We start from the raw sequence: 23,927 nt of genomic DNA on the forward strand, positions 1-23,927 counted from the left end.
TTAGGCGATCGATTTATTTGTATTCATCAATTAAAATTTTACTGAAAAAGAAATGGTTTTTGTGGCTTCAACACTGTTTGCATTCGTTTAAATTTTTTGTTTGTCTGCTCGTGTTTGTTGCTGTTTGGGTGATACCAAGTTTTAGGACTTGCTATCACTAGTCACAATTCTAAATGGCTTCCCAGGAGTTGCAACTTATTCTTTCTAGTATTTTTGTGTGCAAGATTGTGGTTGTGAATTTTTAGAAAAGTTTGCTTTTAAAAAATGCATTTAGAGCTTTGCAACATTTGTATTTTATTTCTGTCAACTGTAACGTTCTCTTTTTATTAAAATAAAACAGTTGTCCTTGTGGTTTTATGTTTTAATGGATGTTTTATTTGCTGTGATACAATTTTTTTCATTTTTTTTGTATCTTTGCCCTTACTTGAGGTCCTTTTTATTGCCTTGTCACATTATTACAATAATAACAGGTCACATACCACTATAGTGGCGTTGGATTAAGGCGCAGTTGAACATATCTATTGTTTTTATTCTTTAGGTTATTGTTTTAACTGCTTCAACACCGTTTTCTCACAAAATTCAATTGAAATTTTGACATTTGCCTGTACTTGTCTTAGTATTTGTAGTTGTATGACATATTCTGGATCATGAAAGGTCTCAGTGGGTTCTTATGAGGAGCAGTTGGACCTTTTTAACAATTTCAATTGATAGTTTATAGTTTTCATGACTTTTAAATTGTTTTTAGCAAAAGGTAAACTCATTTCATAATCTTGCCTTTTTTTTCTTTTGTCTAGTTAATACCTAGTCTCGTTAAGGACAGTTACCATTTTTTTTTTCTAGTCGCCTAAAGTTAATTTATTTAGTTGAAGTTTTACCTGCTTCTATTTTGACTTCGATTTTAAGTTTTCTAAATTGGCTTTGTTTTGGTCGTTATTAGTAATTGTTACTTAATTTTGTTTTTGTTGTGTTATAGTCTCATTAATGAGAGGTCGCATCAGCTTTCTAATGCGGCATTTTTAAGATCATTCAGTATTAATGACGGGTCTCATGTTCTTTCTAGGCATACAAAAATTTGTTTTTTTTCGGTTGTTTTGTTTTCATTGTTTTATGACGTTGATAATGAGTTTTTGTTACTTTTGGTATTCGCCCCTATTTCAAGTTCTGTTTCGGTGTCTCTGCACAGTGTCACATTATCGAATGGTCCCGTGCGCGTTGAAATGAGGTTTAATGGAAGATATAAAAGGTTAAAAGGTTTCAATGAATTGCTATCGGTTTAAATGGCTTTGACAATTTTTTTCAATTTTTAATTGATTTTTAAAAAAATTTCCAGCGTTTCTTGCTCATTTTGTAGTTCTTCAACTTATTCTGAATAATGATGTATCCCATAGCTTGAAATGCAGGTTTAGATAAATTTGTTTTAAGATATATAAAGTTTCCATGAATTGCTTTCGATTTCAATGGCTTTTTTTTTACAATTTTTAATTAATTTAAAAAAAATGCCAGGGGTTCTCCATTTTTTTGTAGTTCTTTCACTTGTTTTCTGAATAATGATGTATCTCAATAGCTTCAAATTGAGGTTTAGGTAAATTTATTTTAAGGCTTCAATTGATAGCTAATGATTTTTAACAACTTTGATCTCATTTGTTTTCCATGTCAATATTTTTTTTAAATTTGCCTTTTGTTCTTTCATCCAAACTTGAAAGTTATTCACGAATCTCTCTAATTGAGTGACCTTCATGAAGTTTAATAGAAAACCAGCGCATTTTGATATCTGAATTTTTGTATACCCTGGACATTGACGATCTTGCTATGTGAGTTCCAGACGTCATAGCCGAGTGGAGCTATTATTGACATTCTCCTGTTTTTGTGCAATGTGCAGTGCATCGAGTTGTCCTTGAAGCAAAACATTTCGACTGTTTGTTATTCTCATACAATACAGGTTATTTTGGAGTCGCAGATCTTTGTCATCCCAAAATTGAATGATCTCGTCGCCTTTCCTCACATTGAAAGCTTTTTCTTGTTTATTGAAAACAAAAATAGGTTCTTGGGTTTTAACGCTCTTTCGGCAATCTTTTTCAAGTCAAAACAGCATTTTGCAGCCTTAATCACACTTCAAGCCAAGCTGGCATTTGTTTTTGTATTTTACGTCTTAACTCTTGTAATTATTGTCTTAAATTATACAGTTTTAGACAATGGAAAGAAGGCTGAAGGTTCTATATTTCTGATTTTGTTAACCGCTTTGCTTTTGTTAAAATAAGTGTTGCTCATTGCCTCACACTAACAACATATTGATAGAAATTTTTTCACTTATAGGGACAGTTTTCAACTTTCCCGAGAATTTATTTGTTTTTCTTTTTACTTTAAAAAAAAAATTTTCTTCTATGTTTTCGATCGCCGTGTTAATCGATATCAAAATTGTTTTTCTTGACTTATCCTTTACCTGGCAGAGTGATAGGTTTTGTCTGATACAACTTTTTTTTAATAAGATGGAAATTTCACTCATTTTGTGGCTTTGCAGCTTCGGTATCTGTAGATACAGAAAACACGAGGGTAATTTTACTTTCATTGAATGTGTTTGGAAAAGATTTTGCTTTCTAAGTGTAATGGTATCTAGATATTGATATTGAAGTAGATATAGAATAGCATTTCAATCTTGTTCCACAGTTTTTGCAACATGATAGTGAGCAGAAGTGAAACCATGGTGTTATTGTTCCACAGCACCTGTATGATCTGTACGATGAATTGAGTGGGAAATACAGAAACCATTCTTCTCTTTTGGAACAATATTCACTAATCTCTTCCAAAGATGTCCAGAGAGAGGAAACCAAAAGTAAATTGTACCAACAGCTTGTAGAGGTAAGTAACCTAATCTAATGGTCACAGCTCCACTCCTATTTCATACAATAATCGCGAAAATATGTTGATTTAGAGGTAGAAGAATTGTATTTTTCACCGCTAACATTTAGCTTATTGTTGCTGTTTTTGTGGTGAATCGGACTGAATTTTTCCTGACTTTTTACATTAAATGTCGGATCGGCAAATCATAGCCATGTATAGTGAAATAAAACATTTTTTGTAGGTCTTGGTATGATTAATATAATTTATTTTTCCGACCCCACTAGTGGGGGGAGTAACTATAAACTCAAATGGGTTTTTTTTGTTCAGACAATTTTGGCCGATCGATATGTTCATCATAGAGAAATGTGAGTGGTATCATTAAAAAGCTCGTCCAGCGTAGAATTCGAAATTAAAAAGATTTTTTTAATTTCATTTTTTTCGAGGAGTTATCGAGGATTGATGTTTTGTGTGAACACGGGATATTTGGCATGATTTTGTTCACTTTAAGTGTAATTTTTCTTCAAATTAAGATCTTTTTTATTAATAGCCTTACAGTGATAGCTGGGGCTATTACTGGCCTTCTCTTGGTTTTTTTTTATTTCGTCGTCATGATTTTTGTTACGACCATATGACGTCACAGCCACTTTTTGTTCATTCGTTCATGCAATTTCAACTGAATTGCATGTGTGACGTCATTTTTCGCTCTTAGTGGAGCGAGTTTTTTTGTTCATGCGCGTGATTAAATTTTTGGTCACACTTGACTTACTTCGCTCTCAAAAATGACTTCCTCACTTTGAAATTGACTATTATTTACTTTAATTCAAAGAGATAAGGTCAAATGGGTGTGTGTCACTCTAAATGAAGGTTATTTGAGATCAACTGATAGAGGCAGCAATAACTTATACAGATTTTTAATCAAAATTTAACAGATCAGCCTTCAATGAAAAGACGAGTTTTTTGGTCTCTCTTTTTTACTGTTTTTTTAAGACTGCCGATCTACGAATCTATTGCGGCTATTTTCCGGCAATCTTCCAGCTATGTTTAAAATTTCAGTTCAAAATTACATTTCACGTCACAAAATGAATAAATTTTGAGTTCCTAATAGACGAAAGGCGATATAAAGACTAGTTCTGGTCTCATAGGGAAGTTTAGTATCAAAAAAATTTGAACTCAATTTGAGAGTTCTTTTTTTTCAGAAAATTTTTCATAGAATTTTGTTGTTTTCTTGAGTCAACTGGAGACTAGTCTTTTTTCATATCTAGATTCCGTTAATGAAAAACCTGATACAAAGCCAAATGAACAAAAAATTCGTCTTCAAGGAATCGCTTGTGTTTTTTTGGCTACGACTCCGAGTTTTCGCAATTTTAAGTTAATTTTTGATTTTTTTTGAGGTTTTAACTAAATTTTTGGAGTTCTATGGCATAATAGACTGGTTGACTAAACCTGCAATAGATTTCGTAATAAACTTTAAGTGACCCGATCTAGAGCTTTGAGTGGACAGCTAATGGCTGTTAGGACTTTAAAATTGAATTTTCGGGAATTTTAACATTAACCGATCATAAACTTATTTTCGTGAATTGTAAGTCAGTTTTAGTAAGGAACGGACATCGGTCCCTTCTACTGCATCTACAATTAATCTGTTTAGTGGTTTTATCTTCTATCTATTTGTTAAAGAAATATATGACTTCAATGCCGCAAGATTTCAAAAATTTAAAATGTTTTGATATTTTCTTATTATTGGTTAATCGTTAAATCTTATCACATTAACCTGATATTGATATCTCCCATTGCCCTAAAGAGGACGTTCAGTGGATCATGGATAAAGTTTTCAGAGAAAACCTTATGGTTTAAATGGCTTCGACACTTTCTTCTCGCACTTTTCTACTGAATTTTTGGTTTTCGCTGACAAACATCCTTGTTGTCTCCTCGAGGCTCAACTTAGCGCATTTATTAGTTTCCGTGCAAACTATTGAATTTAATGGTGTAGATAATACGGGTTTTCTCAAAAGCTCCGTGGTTTTAATGTTTTTGTTCATGTTTATTGATTTATTGGAGTCTAATTGTTAAAAATAAGAATCTGATTGCTGTTGAAAAAGTAATTAAAGTCGCACAGTTTTTACTGAAAAGTACATTTTTTAACGGCTTCGACACTTTTCTCGCTTAATTTTTTTAATTTGCTGTTGTTGCCTGTTTTTTTATTCTTTAGGTAGCCGTAAAATGCTGACTGGTCTGATAAGCTCTTAATTGAGGATTGAATGACTGATGTTACCCGGAGCCGTCACTTTATAGCGAATAGTCTTAAAGTTTATGATGTTATACATTTTTAAGATTTTTAAGGATTTTTCATTTTTTTTTCAGTTTTTGTTGTTCTTTTTGTCAGCTTGTAACTTATTCCATCATTGAGAGATCCCATACATTTCCTTGTATATTAAATTTTAACATATTTGCTGATATTAGGACATAACTGATGTTTGATTTGTCGGACTATATGCGTTTTCATAAAAAATTATGTGAGTGGTGTATTTTTGTTTCTTTTTCTCTTACTTGTGCACAATCGCGTAATAACAGATACCAATGACTTTTAAATGTGGCCCAATTGAACTTATTGGTTCATTCAGTATAATCTTAGCTGAATTAGTATAAATGGAAATTGAAATAAAAAAATAATATTCAGATAACAGCTAATGATTTTAATGGCTTCACTAGTTTGTGTTTTCGCAATGTTTGTAATTTGTTGTTCATAATTTTTCGAGTTTTTCTGAATCTTCAGTCCGTTCCTATGGCTTAGTCTAACCAACGACAGGTCCTATTGGTTTCATTACAACTTTAAGTAAATTTATCAAGAATTATTTCGTTCAAAGCTAATGATTTTTAATACTTGAAATTATTTGGTTTAAAAAATGTTGATTGATTTTTGAATTCCGCCTCATTATTTCTTCTTTTTGTCGACTTGTCACCTAGTCTCATTAAGGAAAAATTTCATCTGCTGTGTAGTTAGGAAAAAGTAAATTTGTGTAGTTAGGGTTTTATCTGATTGTAATTGGACGTTGTTACTAGGTGCTTTTAAATTTAGATATTGAGTTTTTGCCCAGCTTTTTTGTTGCTGTTATTTTTTCTCGTTATTTCATTCTTTTTAATGGCAGATCTCGTTGTAATGAGGCATGGCATGACATTATTTAATTCAATTATTAGTTTGGTTGTGTAACGATTTTTTTAAACTCAAACGTCTGTTTGATTATCTGTCAAAAATGTAAGTCAAAAGACAGTTAAGTCAAAAATTTAGATGAACTCGTGTCGGAACATCATGTGCAAACGCACATTAACGAGCCTCCTTGTCTACTTATAGTCTTGAAAGTCATTAGACAAAAGAGTCATGACATTGAAAGAAGTTCTGGCCCTGGTCCGTCGCAAGTTGATTAAGTCACAACAATAGAAAATTACTCAAATGTCAAAGGTTGGAAATCAGAGGCTCCGAAGTTTTGGAATATGAATTGAGAATCATGACTAATAAACATAAGCAATTTTTACGTTTTTGGAAAAGTCTTCACGAAATCTCTTTTCTAGCTCTTGTAGAAACATATATAAAGAAAAAAACTTCATTTCTTTATCGCTTCTTGTACAATAATCATCGTTTCGTTTATCAAGCAAGATCATCCTCCTTAACTAACGTACTAAGAGATGAAGATGTAGGTCTTTGGGTTCCCGAACGATGTACAGTTAAATTACGACATAGTAATATATAATAATCAATCAATGTTTTCGAGTAAATGTGGGTTGAAATTGGCCAACCTTTGATGGAAAGATCATTGTACTGCTAAGTATTTCTGTTTCTCCTGGACGAAATGTCAGTTGAAATATTTATCCATAGTGGGTTAATATATTTTTCTTTGCGGATTTTAATATTAACTTCTTAACTTAAAAAGCGAAACAATCACTAATTTTATTGCAAACAATGGGCTAACTTATATAAACGATAAGAACGATACTTGGATGAATGGTGGAGATTTTTTGTTCATAGGTCTCTATTTATTTCGAATCGAATTTCGGAGGCTAACATCCGACAGTCAGTACTTGGAGTTAACGACTTAACGATCCTGTATCAATCGACTTCCACAACGGTCCAAAATAAGGTTAAAGCAGATTTCGGTAAGAAGTACTTAGAGAGATTGGAGATCGCTATGTGGGGCTATATAACTGGTCATTAATGTATCAAACGAACGATTGAATTGAGAATTTTTGTAGGTTTGTCAAAATATTTGAACAATTTTTGAAATTCATAGCGGAAGAGCTTGAAATAAAAAGAGATCAATAGCAAAAAAAATTTAAAAAGTCGATTGACAAAAGAATTACGTTTTTTGACAATGAATGGAGGAAAAACCCAAAACTCGAGCTTTTCAACATTTACAAAGTATTACCTAACTCACTAAATAGAGAGCTGGGAAAGGTCCTTGTTGGTTAAAAAAATTCATTTTGTTCAGGATCTCCCAACTTCGACTGAACAAGGGAAATTTACCTAATGCCATTTCGCTTAACAAATGCTTTGTCAGACTTGGTTTGTATAAAGATAAAGATTGCATCGCATCCAGTTTTCAAGTATCAGATTAAAACTTCCGCAATGTTAACGAAAAGATTTGTATAAGGTTATTGATAATCTTCACGTCAGCAATCGTAAATTAGCCGTACCCTGTTATATACCTGCATAGTCACTTAATGAAAGTAAACTGTCTGTTAGAATTCATTTAATATTTACAATAATCAATTGCATAAACACAAACATGTTTCCTAGTATTTTGAAAAATGTTTATATTACACCTGTTTATAAATAAGGACCAGAATGTAATGACACTCGATTAACTCCGTTTTTAGAACAAGTTTTTTTTCAATTGCTAATATAGCAATTAATCATCTTAGATGTTAATAGCGGCATGAGAAGCAATAAATTTGATTTTCAGAAACAAAAAAGTCAAGTTGTTATCCCATCATTTCTTTAACTAAACAATACTCTGTCGCTCAGGAAAGTAAAATAGTTTTTAACGTTTTTCTTAGACTAACCAAAAGTTTCCAAGTCAATTTCTTTGGATATTTCGTGAAAAATTGATAAGAGTTTTGCTTTAGGGAGAATGCCAGAACCTGGCGAAAGTGCCACCAAGAACCGGCAAAAATCAATGTAAATTGCAGTACCCATACCTTTTTGCTAGCATCAAAATTGAAGTCATGGATTAATTGTTAAATTATACGAAAGTTGATAAGAAAATGGAATAAAATTAGTTACAAATAGAAAAGGCATCGAAGAGCAAGTTTAAACGAAAAGTAACAGTAGAATTGGTTCAATGGCACGAAAAGTCTGCGAAGTTGCAGGATTTAAATATGATTCCTGTTTTATTAGATTATTTTAAGAAATGAACCTTAGGTTGTTTTAATTTAATAAAATAATAGTGTTTTGTTTGTAAATCTCTGGTATGTAACATTCAACAAATAGTTTTTAATCGTACATATTTCAGTTTTAATAAATGGGTCAGACTTCCACGAGAGGCCGAATTCGGTGCCTGCTGCAGAGTTCTGTTTTAGAAAAAAGGCATCCCTAAGAAGTTCAAGGCGCTTTTTTGTACAAGTGTGTGCTAATGTTTTTAAACTGGCCTCCTGTTTAAAATGGGGAGCCTTCGTTTTTGAACCATATAGATATATGGCTCCAACAAATGCTTAGGCCATGTTTTCAATAAAAAAAATCATTTTAAAAAAATCAAATGGATTTAATGGTCACACTTATTCGATTAGCTTTTTCCGTTTTTTAATTATCAAATTAATTTGTGAAAAGATCGACTGTTTTGTCTAATCACTGACGTTTCGGTTTTCTCAATCTTTTCTCTTTTTCGTTCTTAATCGTCTCTTGGAATTCTATCCAATGCTTTCATGTTTTTTTTCTAGATTAAATGAACGGAATAAAACAGATAAATGTCGTCATTTGGCTCTTGCTTTTATAGGAGGCTCATGTTATTCTAAATCTAAGTTTGATCTGCTATACCCGAGTCGGAATCGGATGTTAATCTTGCAAGATCTTGCAAGATTAACATCGGCTTGCAAGAATCTTGCAAGATTAACATCCGTCTTGCAAGATTCTTGCAAGATTAACATCCAAAACTTGCAAGATTCTTGCAAGATTAACATCCAAACACCATTAAAAAAAAGCCAAAAAAAACGTCTCAAAAATTTAAAATACGTTAAAAAAAGCGCCAAATAATAGCCGTTGAGACTCCAAAAAACCGCAATAGAGCCTAGAAACCTATCTTATAAAGCCTAGATACCTATCCTATGCAAGAAAAAAAGGCTCAAAAATTTTGAATATACAAAGAAAAATAAAAGAGCATCACAAGAAGAGCAATAAAAAGGCATCAGAGTTATCAATCTAGAGCATCAAAAAAGCTGTTCTTCTTCTTCCGTTTTTTTTTCATTTTTTTTTCAAACATTTTCATTCGTCTCTTTCTGTTGACTGGTTTCGTTTCCTGATCGTTTTCGGTGTCGTTTACGGGTGTCCTCTCCTCGTCCTCGGCTGTCGTCAGATCCTGAAGAAAAAAGAAAACTGAACACAACAGAACAGCAGCAAAAAAAACCATGCACAAAAGTGCATGGTCACCCCCCACACCGAACCAAAGCACACCAGGGCAAAAGCAAAGCCCAAAAAAACCAAAACCTAATGCCTCTGCCGAACACCTAAGGGGGCAGGGGGAACAAAACGGGGCAAAAAACCGGCACAGGCAAAAAGAGCCCTCCCACCCATAACCTAAGCACCCAAAGCCAAGAGCAAAGCCAAGCAAAGCAACACCTAGGGCCTGCGCCAAAAGCCTAGTGGGGGGGATAGCGCAAAAAGCGCTCAAAGACCTAGTCCTAAGAAGGCGCAGGCAAACACGTGGGCAAAGCAAAAGCCCAAACAAAACACCTAAGAAAAAAAGGCGCAAAAAAGGCGCCAAAACAGACCAACCTCACCGGGTTGAAGAAGCCAGGAGACCCTCCAGCCAGCCCCGCCACTGAGCCGCTCCAGATCCAGGTGTCCTCTCCTCGTCCTCGGCTGTCGTCAGATCCTGAAGAAAAAAGAAAACTGAACACAACAGAACAGCAGCAAAAAAACCATGCACAAAAGTGCATGGTCACCCCCCACACCGAGCCAAAGCACACCAGGGCAAAAGCAAAGCCCAAAAAAACCAAAACCTAATGCCTGTGCCGAACACCTAAGGGGGCAGGGGGAACAAAACGGGGCAAAAAACCGGCACAGGCAAAAAGAGCCCTCCCACCCATAACCTAAGCACCCAAAGCCAAGAGCAAAGCCAAGCAAAGCAACACCTAGGGCCTGCGCCAAAAGCCTAGTGGGGGGATAGCGCAAAAAGCGCTCAAAGACCTAGTCCTAAGAAGGCGCAGGCAAACACGTGGGCAAAGCAAAAGCCCAAACAAAACACCTAAGAAAAAAAGGCGCAAAAAAGGCGCCAAAACAGACCAACCTCACCGGGTTGAAGAAGCCAGGAGACCCTCCAGCCAGCCCCGCCACTGAGCCGCTCCAGATCCAGGTGTCCTCTCCTCGTCCGCGGCTGTCGTCAGATCCTGAAGAAAAAAGAAAACTGAACACAACAGAACAGCAGCAAAAAAAACCATGCACAAATGTGCATGGTCACCCTCCACACCGAGCCAAAGCACACCAGGGCAAAAGCAAAGCCCAAAAAAACCAAAACCTAATGCCTGTGCCGAACACCTAAGGGGGCAGGGGGAACAAAACGGGGCAAAAAACCGGCACAGGCAAAAAGAGCCCTCCCACCCATAACCTAAGCACCCAAAGCCAAGAGCAAAGCCAAGCAAAGCAACACCTAGGGCCTGCGCCAAAAGCCTAGTGGGGGGATAGCGCAAAAAGCGCTCAAAGACCTAGTCCTAAGAAGGCTCAGGCAAACACGTGGGCAAAGCAAAAGCCCAAACAAGACACCTAAGAAAAAAAGGCGCAAAAAAGGCGCCAAAACAGACCAACCACACCGGGTTGAAGAAGCCAGGAGACCCTCCAGCCAGCCCCGCCACTGAGCCGCTCCAGATCCAGGTGTCCTCTCCTCGTCCTCGGCTGTCGTCAGATCCTGAAGAAAAAAGAAAACTGAACACAACAGAACAGCAGCAAAAAAAACCATGCACAAAAGTGTATGGTCACCCCCCACACCGAGCCAAAGCACACCAGGGCAAAAGCAAAGCCCAAAAAAAACCAAAACCTAATGCCTGTGCCGAACACCTAAGGGGGCAGGGGGAACAAAACGGGGCAAAAAACCGGCACAGGCAAAAAGAGCCCTCCCACCCATAACCTAAGCACCCAAAGCCAAGAGCAAAGCCAAGCAAAGCAACACCTAGGGCCTGCGCCAAAAGCCTAGTGGGGGGATAGCGCAAAAAGCGCTCAAAGACCTAGTCCTAAGAAGGCGCAGGCAAACACGTGGGCAAAGCAAAAGCCCAAACAAAACACCTAAGAAAAAAAGGCGCAAAAAAGGCGCCAAAACAGACCAACCTCACCGGGTTGAAAAAGCCAGGAGACCCTCCAGCCAGCCCCGCCACTGAGCCGCTCCAGATCCAGGTGTCCTCTCCTCGTCCTCGGCTGTCGTCAGATCCTGAAGAAAAAAGAAAACTGAACACAACAGAACAGCAGCAAAAAAAACCATGCACAAAAGTGCATGGTCACCCCCACACCGAGCCAAAGCACACCAGGGCAAACGCAAAGCCCAAAAAAAACCAAAACCTAATGCTTGTGCCGAACACCTAAGGGGGCAGGGGGAACAAAACGGGGCAAAAAACCGGCACAGGCAAAAAGAGCCCTCCCACCCATAACCTAAGCACCCAAAGCCAAGAGCAAAGCCAAGCAAAGCAACACCTAGGGCCTGCGCCAAAAGCCTAGTGGGGGGGATAGCGCAAAAAGCGCTCAAAGACCTAGTCCTAAGAAGGCGCAGGCAAACACGTGGGCAAAGCAAAAGCCCAAACAAAACACCTAAGCAAAAAAGGCGCCAAAACAGACCAACCTCACGGGGTTGAAGAAGCCAGGAGACCCTCAAGCCAGCCCCGCCACTGAGCCGCTCCAGATCCAGGTGTCCTCTCCTCGTCCTCGGCTGTCGTCAGATCCTGAAGAAAAGAGAAAACTGAACACAACAGAACAGCAGCAAAAAAAACCATGCACAAAAGTGCATGGTCACCCCCCCCCTACCGAGCCAAAGCACACCAGGGCAAAAGCAAAGCCCAAAAAAACCAAAACCTAATGCCTGTGCCGAACACCTAAGGGGGCAGGGGGAACAAAACGGGGCAAAAAACCGGCACAGGCAAAAAGAGCCCTCCCACCCATAACCTAAGCACCCAAAGCCAAGAGCAAAGCCAAGCAAAGCAACACCTAGGGCCTGCGCCAAAAGCCTAGTGGGGGGATAGCGCAAAAAGCGCTCAAAGACCTAGTCCTAAGAAGGCTCAGGCAAACACGTGGGCAAAGCAAAAGCCCAAACAAGACACCTAAGAAAAAAAGGCGCAAAAAAGGCGCCAAAACAGACCAACCACACCGGGTTGAAGAAGCCAGGAGACCCTCCAGCCAGCCCCGCCACTGAGCCGCTCCAGATCCAGGTGTCCTCTCCTCGTCCTCGGCTGTCGTCAGATCCTGAAGAAAAAAGAAAACTGAACACAACAGAACAGCAGCAAAAAAAACCATGCACAAAAGTGCATGGTCACCCCCCACACCGAGCCAAAGCACACCAGGGCAAAAGCAAAGCCCAAAAAAAACCAAAACCTAATGCCTGTGCCGAACACCTAAGGGGGCAGGGGGAACAAAACGGGGCAAAAAACCGGCACAGGCAAAAAGAGCCCTCCCACCCATAACCTAAGCACCCAAAGCCAAGAGCAAAGCCAAGCAAAGCAACACCTAGGGCCTGCGCCAAAAGCCTAGTGGGGGGATAGCGCAAAAAGCGCTCAAAGACCTAGTCCTAAGAAGGCGCAGGCAAACACGTGGGCAAAGCAAAAGCCCAAACAAAACACCTAAGAAAAAAAGGCACAAAAAAGGCGCCAAAACAGACCAACCTCACCGGGTTGAAAAGGCCAGGAGACCCTCCAGCCAGCCCCGCCACTGAGCCGCTCCAGATCCAGGTGTCCTCTCCTCGTCCTCGGCTGTCGTCAGATCCTGAAGAAAAAAGAAAACTGAACACAACAGAACAGCAGCAAAAAAAACCATGCACAAAAGTGCATGGTCACCCCCCACACCGAGCCAAAGCACACCAGGGCAAACGCAAAGCCCAAAAAAAACCAAAACCTAATGCTTGTGCCGAACACCTAAGGGGGCAGGGGGAACAAAACGGGGCAAAAAACCGGCACAGGCAAAAAGAGCCCTCCCACCCATAACCTAAGCACCCAAAGCCAAGAGCAAAGCCAAGCAAAGCAACACCTAGGGCCTGCGCCAAAAGCTTAGTGGGGGGGATAGCGCAAAAAGCGCTCAAAGACCTAGTCCTAAGAAGGCGCAGGCAAACACGTGGGCAAAGCAAAAGCCCAAACAAAACACCTAAGAAAAAAAGGCGCAAAAAAGGCGCCAAAACAGACCAACCTCACCGGGTTGAAGAAGCCAGGAGACCCTCCAGCCAGCCCCGCCACTGAGCCGCTCCAGATCCAGGTGTCCTCTCCTCGTCCTCGGCTGTCGTCAGATCCTGAAGAAAAAAGAAAACTGAACACAACAGAACAGCAGCAAAAAAAAAACCATGCACAAAAGTGCATGGTCACCCCCCCCCCCTACCGAGCCAAAGCACACCAGGGCAAAAGCAAAGCCCAAAAAAACCAAAACCTAATGCCTGTGCCGAACACCTAAGGGGGCAGGGGGAACAAAACGGGGCAAAAAACCGGCACAGGCAAAAAGAGCCCTCCCACCCATAACCTAAGCACCCAAAGCCAAGAGCAAAGCCAAGCAAAGCAACACCTAGGGCCTGCGCCAAAAGCCTAGTGGGGGGATAGCGCAAAAAGCGCTCAAAGACCTAGTCCTAAGAAGGCGCAGGCAAACACGTGGGCAAAGCAAAAGCCCAAACAAAACACCTAAGAAAAAAAGGCGCAAAAAAGGCGCCAAAACAGACCAACCTCACCGGGTTGAAGAAGCCAGGAGACCCTCCAGCCAGCCCCGCCACAGCCGCTCCAGATCCAGGTGTCCTCTCCTTGTCCTCGGCTGTTGTCAGATCCTGAAGAAAAAAGAAAACTGAACACAACAGAACAGAAGCAAAAAAAACCATGCACAAAAGTGCATGGTCACCCCCCACACCGAGCCAAAGCACACCAGGGCAAAAGCAAAGCCCAAAAAAACCAAAACCTAATGCCTGTGCCGAACACCTAAGGGGGCAGGGGGAACAAAACGGGGCAAAGAACCGGCACAGGCAAAAAGAGCCCTCCCACCCATAACCTAAGCACCCAAAGCCAAGAGCAAAGCCAAGCAAAGCAACACCTAGGGCCTGCGCCAAAAGCCTAGTGGGGGAGATAGCGCAAAAAGCGCTCGAAGACCTAGTCCTAAGAAGGCGCAGGCAAACACGTGGGCAAAGCAAAAGCCCAAACAAAACACCTAAGAAAAAAAGGCGCAAAAAAGGCGCCAAAACAGACCAACCTCACCGGGTTGAAGAAGCCAGGAGACCCTCCAGCCAGCCCCGCCACTGAGCCGCTCCAGATCCAGGTGTCCTCTCCTCGTCCTCGGCTGTCGTCAGATTCTGAAGAAAAAAGAAAACTGAACACAACAGAACAGCAGCAAAAAAAACCATGCACAAAAGTGCATGGTCACCCCCCCTACCGAGCCAAAGCACACGAGGGCAAAAGCAAAGCCCAAAAAACCAAAACCTAATGCCTGTGCCGAACACCTAAGGGGCAGGGTGAACAAAACGGGGCAAAAAACCGGCACAGGCAAAAAGAGCCCTCCCACCCATAACCTAAGCACCCAAAGCCAAGAGCAAAGCCAAGCAAAGCAACACCTAGGGCCTGCGCCAAAAGCCTAGTGGGGGGGATAGCGCAAAAAGCGCTCAAAGACCTAGTCCTAAGAAGGCGCAGGCAAACACGTGGGCAAAGCAAAAGCCCAAACAAAACACCTAAGAAAAAAAAGGCGCAAAAAGGCGCCAAAACAGACCAACCTCACCGGGTTGAAGAAGCCAGGAGACCCTCCAGCCAGCCCCGCCACTGAGCCGCTCCAGATCCAGGTGTCCTCTCCTCGTCCTCGGCTGTCGTCAGATCCTGAAGAAAAAAGAAAACTGAACACAACAGAACAGAAGCAAAAAAAAACCATGCACAAAAGTGCATGGTCACCCCCCACACCGAGCCAAAGCACACCAGGGCAAAAGCAAAGCCCAAAAAAACCAAAACCTAGTGCCTGTGCCGAACACCTAAGGGGGCAGGGGGAACAAAACGGGGCAAAAAACCGGCACAGGCAAAAAGAGCCCTCCCACCCATAACCTAAGCACCCAAAGCCAAGAGCAAAGCCAAGCAAAGCAACACCTAGGGCCTGCGCCAAAAGCCTAGTGGGGGGGATAGCGCAAAAAGCGCTCAAAGACCTAGTCTTAAGAAGGCGCAGGCAAACACGTGGGCAAAGCAAAAGCCCAAATAAAAACACCTAAGCAAAAAAGGCGCCAAAACAGACCAACCTCACGGGGTTGAAGAAGCCAGGAGACCCTCAAGCCAGCCCCGCCACTGAGCCGCTCCAGATCCAGGTGTCCTCTCCTCGTCCTCGGCTGTCGTCAGATCCTGAAGAAAAAAGAAAACTGAACACAACAGAACAGCAGCAAAAAAAACCATGCACAAAAGTGCATGGTCACCCCCCCCCCCACCGAGCCAAAGCACACCAGGGCAAAAGCAAAGCCCAAAAAAAACCAAAACTTAATGCCTGTGCCGAACACCTAAGGGGGCAGGGGGAACAAAACGGGGCAAAAAACCGGCACAGGCAAAAAGAGCCCTCCCACCCATAACCTAAGCACCCAAAGCCAAGAGCAAAGCCAAGCAAAGCAACACCTAGGGCCTGCGCCAAAAGCCTAGTGGGGGGATAGCGCAAAAAGCGCTCAAAGACCTAGTCCTAAGAAGGCGCAGGCAAACACGTGGGCAAAGCAAAAGCCCAAACAAAACACCTAAGAAAAAAGGCTCAAAAAAGGCGCCAAAACAGGCCAACCTCACCGGGTTGAAGAAGCCAGGAGACCCTCCAGCCAGCCCCGCCACTGAGCCGCTCCAGATCCAGGTGTCCTCTCCTCGTCCTCGGCTGTCGTCAGATCCTGAAGAAAAAAGAAAACTGAACACAACAGAACAGCAGCAAAAAAAACCATGCAAAAAAGTGCATGGTCACCCCCCACACCGAGCCAAAGCACACCAGGGCAAAAGCAAAGCCCAACAAAAACCAAAACCTAATGCCTGTGCCGAACACCTAAGGGGGCAGGGGGAACAAAAGGGGCAAAAAACCGGCACAGGCAAAAAGAGCCCTCCCACCCATAACCTAAGCACCCAAAGCCAAGAGCAAAGCCAAGCAAAGCAACACCTAGGGCCTGCGCCAAAAGCCTAGTGGGGGGATAGCGCAAAAAGCGCTCAAAGACCTAGTCCTAAGAAGGCGCAGGCAAACACGTGGGCAAAGCAAAAGCCCAAACAAAACACCTAAGAAAAAAAGGCGCAAAAAAGGCGCCAAAACAGACCAACCTCACCGGGTTGAAGAAGCCAGAAGACCCTCCAGCCAGCCCCGCCACTGAGCCGCTCCAGATCCAGGTGTCCTCTCCTCGTCCTCGGCTGTCGTCAGATCCTGAAGAAAAAAAGAAAACTGAACACAACAGAACAGCAGCAAAAAAAAACCATGCACAAAAGTGCATGGTCACCCCCCACACCGAGCCAAAGCACACCAGGGCAAAAGCAAAGCCCAAAAAACCAAAACCTAATGCCTGTGCCGAACACCTAAGGGGGCAGGGGGAACAAAACGGGGCAAAAAGCCGGCACAGGCAAAAAGAGCCCTCCCACCCATAACCTAAGCACCCAAAGCCAAGAGCAAAGCCAAGCAAAGCAACACCTAGGGCCTGCGCCAAAAACCTAGTGGGGGGATAGCGCAAAAAGCGCTCAAAGACCTAGTCCTAAGAAGGCGCAGGCAAACACGTGGGCAAAGCAAAAGCCCAAACAAAACACCTAAGAAAAAAGGCGCAAAAAAGGCGCCAAAACAGACCAACCTCACCGGGTTGAAGAAGCCAGGAGACCCTCCAGCCAGCCCCGCCACTGAGCCGCTCCAGATCCAGGTGTCCTCTCCTCGTCCTCGGCTGTTGTTAGATCCTGAAGAAAAAAGAAAACTGAACACAACAGAACAGCAGCAAAAAAAAACCATGCACAAAAGTGCATGGTCACCCCCCCCCCACACCGAGCCAAAGCACACCAGGGCAAAAGCAAAGCCCAAAAAAACCAAAACCTAATGCCTGTGCCGAACACCTAAGGGGGCAGGGGGAACAAAACGGGGCAAAAAACCGGCACAGGCAAAAAGAGCCCTCCCACCCATAACCTAAGCACCCAAAGCCAAGAGCAAAGCCAAGCAAAGCAACACCTAGGGCCTGCGCCAAAAGCCTAGTGGGTGGATAGCGCAAAAAGCGCTCAAAAACCTAGTCCTAAGAAGGCGCAGGCAAACACGTGGGCAAAGCAAAAGCCCAAACAAAACACCTAAGAAAAAAAGGCGCAAAAAAGGCGCCAAAACAGACCAACCTCATCGGGTTGAAGAAGCCAGGAGACCCTCCAGCCAGCCCCGCCACTGAGCCGCTCCAGATCCAGGTGTCCTCTCCTCGTCCTCGGCTGTCGTCAGATCCTGAAGAAAAAAGAAAACTGAACACAACAGAACAGCAGCAAAAAAAAAACCATGCACAAAAGTGCATGGTCACCCCCCACACCGAGCCAAAGCACACCAGGGCAAAAGCAAAGCCCAAAAAAACCAAAACCTAATGCCTGTGCCGAACACCTAAGGGGGCAGTGGGAACAAAACGGGGCAAAAAACCGGCACAGGCAAAAAGAGTCCTCCCACCCATAACCTAAGCACCCAAAGCCAAGAGCAAAGCCAAGCAAAGCAACACCTAGGGCCTGCGCCAAAAGCCTAGTGGGGGGATAGCGCAAAAAGCGCTCAAAGACCTAGTCCTAAGAAGGCGCAGGCAAACACGTGGGCAAAGCAAAAGCCCAAACAAAACACCTAAGAAAAAAAGGCGCAAAAAAGGCGCCAAAACAGACCAACCTCACCGGGTTGAAGAAGCCAGGAGACCCTCGAGCCATCCATGTCAGTCGACCAAGGTCGGGTGTCGTCAGATCCTGGAAAAAACAACCAGCAGCACAAAGAAACTACAAACACACGGTGTTTTGTTTGACTGAAGCTGTTCTATACGTCCCTGACAGATCGCATAGAGCTTTTTTCAAGCTGTTTTTTCTCACTAGTTTTTTTGCTGTTTTTGTCGTTTGTTTTTTTTTGTTTTTGTAGTTTTTGAATTTTTTTTTCGTTTTGAAGTATTTTTCATAATCTATTAGGGTATTTCAGATAATTGAAGCAGCATTAACATAACAAGCAAGCAGTTGGAAGTTTTTATTTTTTTTGGTGTTTTTGTCGTTTTCAATTTTTCGTTTCGTAGTTTTCAATTTATTTTTTCGTTTCGAAGTATTTTTCAAATTTTATTAGGTTACTTCAGATAATTGAAGCAGCATTAACATAAGAAGCAAGCAAATGGAATTCTTAGTTTTTTTGGTGTTTTTGTTGTTTTCAATTTTTTCGTTTTTGTAGTTTTCATTTTTTTTCGTTTTGAAGTTTTTTTCAAATACTATTAGGGTATTTCAGATAATTGAAGCAGCATTGACATAATAAGCAAGCAGATGGAAGTTCTTAGTTTTTTTGTTTTTGTTTTAATTATTTTTTTTCGTAGTTTTCTATTTATTTTTCCGTTTCGAAGTATTTTTCAAATTTTATTAGGTTATTTCAGATAATTGAAGCAGCATTAACACAATAAGCAAGCAGATGGAAGTTCTTAGTTTTTTTTTGTTTTTGTCGTTTTAATTATTTTCTTGAAATATTTTTCAAAATTGTTATAGGAATTCAGACAGTTGAAGCGAAAGTTTAACGTAACAAGCAAGCAGATGAAAGGTCTTTATTTTTTTTTAATGTTTTTGTCGTTTTAATTTTTTTTCGTTTTTTTAGTTTTCAGTTTTTTTTGTTTTGAGGTATTTTTCAAATTCTATTAGGTTATTTCAGATAATTGAAGCAGCATTAACATAACAAGCAAGCAGATGGAGGTTTTTTTTGGTGTTTTTGTCGTTTTCAATTTTTCGTTTCGTAGTTTTCATTTTATTTTTTCGTTTCGAAGTATTTTTCAAATTTTATTAGGTTACTTCAGATAATTGAAGCATCATTAACATAACAAGCAAGCAAATGGAAGTTCTTATTTTTTTGGTGTTTTTGTCGTTTTCAATTTTTTTTTCGTATTTGTAGTTTTCAATTTTTTTTTCGTTTTAAAGTATTTTTCAAATTCTATTAGGATATTTCAGATAAATGAAGCAGCATTAACATAATAAGCAAGCAGTTGGAAGTTCTTAGTTTTTTTTTGTTTTTGTCGTTTAAATTATTTTTTGAAATATTTTTCAAAAATTGTTATAGGAATTCAGACAATTGAAGCAAAAGTTTAAAGTAACAAGCAAGCAGAAGAAAGGTATTAATTTTTTTTTTGGTTTTTTTTTGTCATTTTCATTTTTTTTCGTTTTTGTAGTTTCAATTTATTTTTTTCGTTTTAAGTATTTTTCAAATTTTATTAGGTCATTTAAGATAATTGAAGCAGCATTAACATACCAAGCAAAAATATAAAGTTTTTTTTTGTTTGTTTGAAGTAATTTTAAATTTTTGAAGATTTTTTCACGTTTCAGTTTTCTTTGCTTTTCTCAGAGACATATTTTACCTGAACCATTTTTTTAAATCTTTGATTATCTTTGCCAGTGACAGCAACCTAACCTAACTTATTCCGAAAGCTGGAATTTGAACCTGTCACGCACAATTCTTAGATAGAGTGATAGAACTCTTTTTTGTCCATCGTCATTTAGATGTGCCAGGTCATTTGGTCTGTTAGGTGTGAAAAAATGATTTTCATGAATATATCGGACCAACGTAGTCAACACCAAAGTAACCAGAGAGATATTGATTTGTCTCAGATACCAACTTGATATGCACATCAGGCCTTGGAAGCAAGCCAATCACTTTAACATCAACATTTTTGGATTTGAGTTGTTGAGCAAAACCACCTAATCTAGCCGCAGTTTTGAGTGGGGTTTCGGCAACTATCCATGATTTTGTGGGATGGTTAGAGATATCATTGTTCCCTAGGTTGATAATGCAATGCGTAAACGTAGCGCAGTATACAAGATCCTCTGAATCCATGTGCACTGCACGCAAACCAGGTCTACAATGAAGAGTGATGGGGTATGGAGCCAGTAAGTTATCAGCGAACAGTTGATCCTCCAACCGCACCAGATTGCTGTCACCAATTATTACGATGGACCCACTAAACAAAAATCTAACTTAGTGATTATATCAATAATAGTTTTCAGTACAAACCGGCCCTGTCAGCTCAGTCTGTTTTTTTTTTCAATTATTTCAGTTTTCAAACAATCACAAAAGCAGCCACAAAACAGCAAAGTTTTTTGTCTAGTTATGTTCAAAGCCCTCTTTGATAACGCTCACGAGAGTCAAGGAGCCTTCGCAAAAAACCACAGTTTTATACTTTATAGCATAAACCCCAACTTTTGCCCAAGAATCAAGTCCAAACAGTTCAAAGAAGAACCCAAAGCTTTTTTTTGAATGTGTCACATCGACTTCATTCACATATTTGCTGTATCTCCCTACTGCAAAAATTCCCTCTGGGCCAGAGAAGTAAGTTCTAACAAAAAAGAAACGGCCGTCCGACAGCTGAAAGATACATTCACTTAAATTTTTTCCTAATCTGGTGTAAGAAAGTGATCCAAAACACTGACCGCGCCCATTGATGTACCTCGAAAAAAAGAAATCTACATTAAACTCTTGACAAAATTGAACTGTTTCAGTATCCACCAAAGTCAACCCTTTTAAGCATTTATAAGTGTCTGATTTTTCAATTTTTTCCACGGCCGCTTGGTGTTTAATAAACTGCTCGACTATGGCTTCAGATTCTTTAACAGTGCCTTGTACAGCGCTTAATAAATGATGATTAGCTGACTCAAAGCAGAACGCCGAAAAAAACCAAAGAGGTCCGTTTCGTTTTACTTGTTCACAAAGATGTCGCATGGTGTGAAAGTTGAAAGACTGTGAATCTTCTCCGTAAAGCTCTAGAAAATGATCAAAAAATTCCTCAATTAAAGATCCTGCAGATTCAATTTCGTCTGATTTGGGTTCTACCTCTGACAAAAGCCTGATCGCTATTGAAAGAAGGCAAAAACTTTTGTAGTATTTTCTTGGAACGCTTATTTTTCTATAGACAAGGGGTCCAACATGAAAGAAGAAAACTTTAAAATCAAATGCCTTCCAAAACTTAATATCAGACAACGATTTCAATCTATGTTGGATGTCAAAAGGTATCTTAACACTCTTCAGCAAATTTTTAGCATCTCTTAGCATAACACCTTTGGTCAAGGAAACCATTAATTTAGTAAGAACTTTAACTGTACCGAGAAAAACTTGATGCATGGGATCAACAGGGCATTCCCATGGTAAACTTAAAACGCTGTTTAAGGGAGTAGAGGACTTGACACCGCACTTAGTTGTTTTCGTTTTTTCAGCAATGTAACCACAAGCTTGAAAGTCGGCGTTTTCACGCAGCTTAAAACTCTTATTAACAGGAAACAGCATTCTATGATTTTGAGCGAAGCCTTTCATATAACAATGAGGACACGATGAGTAACCGTTGAATTGAATCATGCAAAGAACACAAGCTTTAGCAGGCATATCGGCTACAATTGACCTTATTCGAAACTTAAGCGCACCTAGATCATTCAAGCTCATTTTTGCTTCATTCAAAGACTCCAACTCAAATAGAATGAGCGGTAGCATTTTAGAAAACTCAGGTTTACTTTTGCTATGCCAAAGACCTAAAAGCGACATATTTGCAAAAGAGCCTCTCAACTTAGGTGGTAAGTTAAAAATTTGCACCCACACCGGCCAGACAGAGATCTTAGAGGACTGAAATAGAGGGGCTCCATCAATGTTTAAAACAAGCTGTATCTCAGGAGCTGAGCAGAAGTTCCAACTATTGTTCCATGAATATTCTGTAGTCCAGGAACTATTAATATAAGCCACATTTTTACTTAAAATTAATTCTAATTGGGTCTTTATATCGACAGAACAGAATTTTGCAGATTCAAAACGTTCGGTAGAAATTGTCGGTAGAACAGGAATCGTTAATTTAGAAAACACATTATTTGGTACTGGCAAACTTTTAGCAAAGAGCTTCAGAAAATCATCTCGCGCAACTTTTGACAACCTATGCTTATCTGAAAGCAACTCAAACTCTTTCATGAAACTTTCTGTAGATGTTGGGCTGCCGTCAAACAATGAAGTTCCTTCATCCTGAAACGAGTAAAGAAAAGTAGGCGGCGGGGATTCTATCGTTTCCTGAACTTCATCTTCTTCAAACACATCAAGCCTCAATGGCGTTGAGCAGACAACACTGTCTAATTTAACATTTTCACTCAAATCGGAGTCTTGGGCGCTTATTATTGATGAATTGGTAAGTACTGCAGGAGAATTATTATCTTTAATCGGACTAGGGGTCAATTCTATTTCACCAAAGAAAGAATCGTAACTTAAGTATTCCTCAATTTCTTCGCTAACGATAGGTGTTGATTCAAAATTTGCGTACAGCATACGCCTAGGAGGGAGTTTTTCGATAAAAATTTTTCTTATTGGTTTTTCATGTAGGCTATCTTGCTTAAGGTTAACAGGTGTAGAACTATCGGCAGCATCTGCAATCTTTCTACGTTTTCTAAGTGGCTCTGGATCACTTGGGCAAGGATCTCCATGCTCTTTTTTGAACGGACAAAGGCAATCTACGTTAAACCGGCCGAAAAAATGTCGATTATAGAAAACAGAAAGTTCTTCTCCAATAGCTATATTTTTTAAAGCAACACAGTAAACAACTTTACCTCTCTGGCGGTATTCAACATTTGGTCTGCAGGACGCGTTAACAAAGGAGATGGGTCCCAACATCAACCACTGAACATTCCTTAGCTTACTGTACAACACAGAAACATCATTGAAACCGGCAATAATCTCACTTTCAACAAGTTCCGCCAACACACCAATTATTCCATTAACAACCGCACCTTTCTCTATCTCCGATTTTGCAAATAAACCTATCTGATCAAAAGAACCACTCGGTAGATAACTTACTGGTTTGTAGTCAACAGACATCATGCTTTTCCCATACTCGCCATCTAGAAACCCATGCACAAAATTTTTGTCCTCGTTTCCAACCAAGCATCCCTCTACGACTATCTTGTGTGATGACAAACCAGCTGAGTCAACCCATTTTGAAGTCAGTGAAGAATCAATTTTTGCCAGATCCTTCCATTTTAATGTTAAGTTTGATAAAGCCCGACCAGATGAATGATAGAAATCGACAGCTTTTTGAGACATAATTCTAAAAAAGTTTTAAATTTTACCAAACTTTTTCACGAGGGATCTGATAAAATTTGGACTTTTTTACTGTCTGTGTAGGAACGTTAAAAAAACATTAGGTTCAATAACAAAAGCGTTACAAAAAAAAAACAAAAATAGAAGATTTGACGTTGCGTCCCTGTCAGATCACAACAGAATACTTTATTTTAATGCTATTTTCTCGTTCAACTCAGGAAAACGTTACAAAAAAAACGTCTACAACCGTTTGTATTAAAGATATGTGAAAGCAAGTCAAAAACAATTACTTCTAAGATCGCACCTAAATAAGAACGTTGTAGACATCTCAGAGATCCAATCTAAGGTTAGGATTGACAAAGCCCGCCCAAATGAATGATAGAAATTGACAGCTTTTTGAGACAATTCTAAAGAGAAATTCTAAGTTAAAAAATTCTATTGCTCGAAACAACTTTTTTCCAGAAGGGTCAGA

General features: G+C 40.2%; 2 protein-coding genes across 3 annotated transcripts in view; one reads left to right on the forward strand and one right to left on the reverse strand.

Annotated features, from left to right (window-relative positions):
* Positions 1–23,927, forward strand: part of LOC142337032 (uncharacterized) — an 83,310-nt gene that overhangs the window by 11,065 nt on the left and 48,318 nt on the right. Inside the window, exon 2 of the mRNA XM_075386068.1 lies at positions 2,719–2,856. Within this exon, the coding sequence (XP_075242183.1) occupies positions 2,719–2,856 (138 nt within the window). The remainder of the gene's footprint in view (positions 1–2,718; positions 2,857–23,927) is intronic.
* LOC142337033 (uncharacterized) overlaps positions 19,559–23,927 on the reverse strand; it is an 83,566-nt gene continuing 79,197 nt past the window's right edge. For both annotated transcript variants that reach the window (XR_012758924.1, XM_075386069.1), the window contains one exon: positions 19,559–20,354. Coding sequence is in view for 1 of the 2 variants with exons in the window: in XM_075386069.1 (XP_075242184.1) it covers positions 19,940–20,354 (415 nt within the window). In the remaining variant the exon portion in view is untranslated. The remainder of the gene's footprint in view (positions 20,355–23,927) is intronic.

This window comes from Convolutriloba macropyga, chromosome 3, assembly GCF_964194025.1.
Source record: "Convolutriloba macropyga chromosome 3, txConMacr16.3, whole genome shotgun sequence".
Lineage (NCBI taxonomy): Eukaryota > Metazoa > Xenacoelomorpha > Acoela > Convolutidae > Convolutriloba > Convolutriloba macropyga.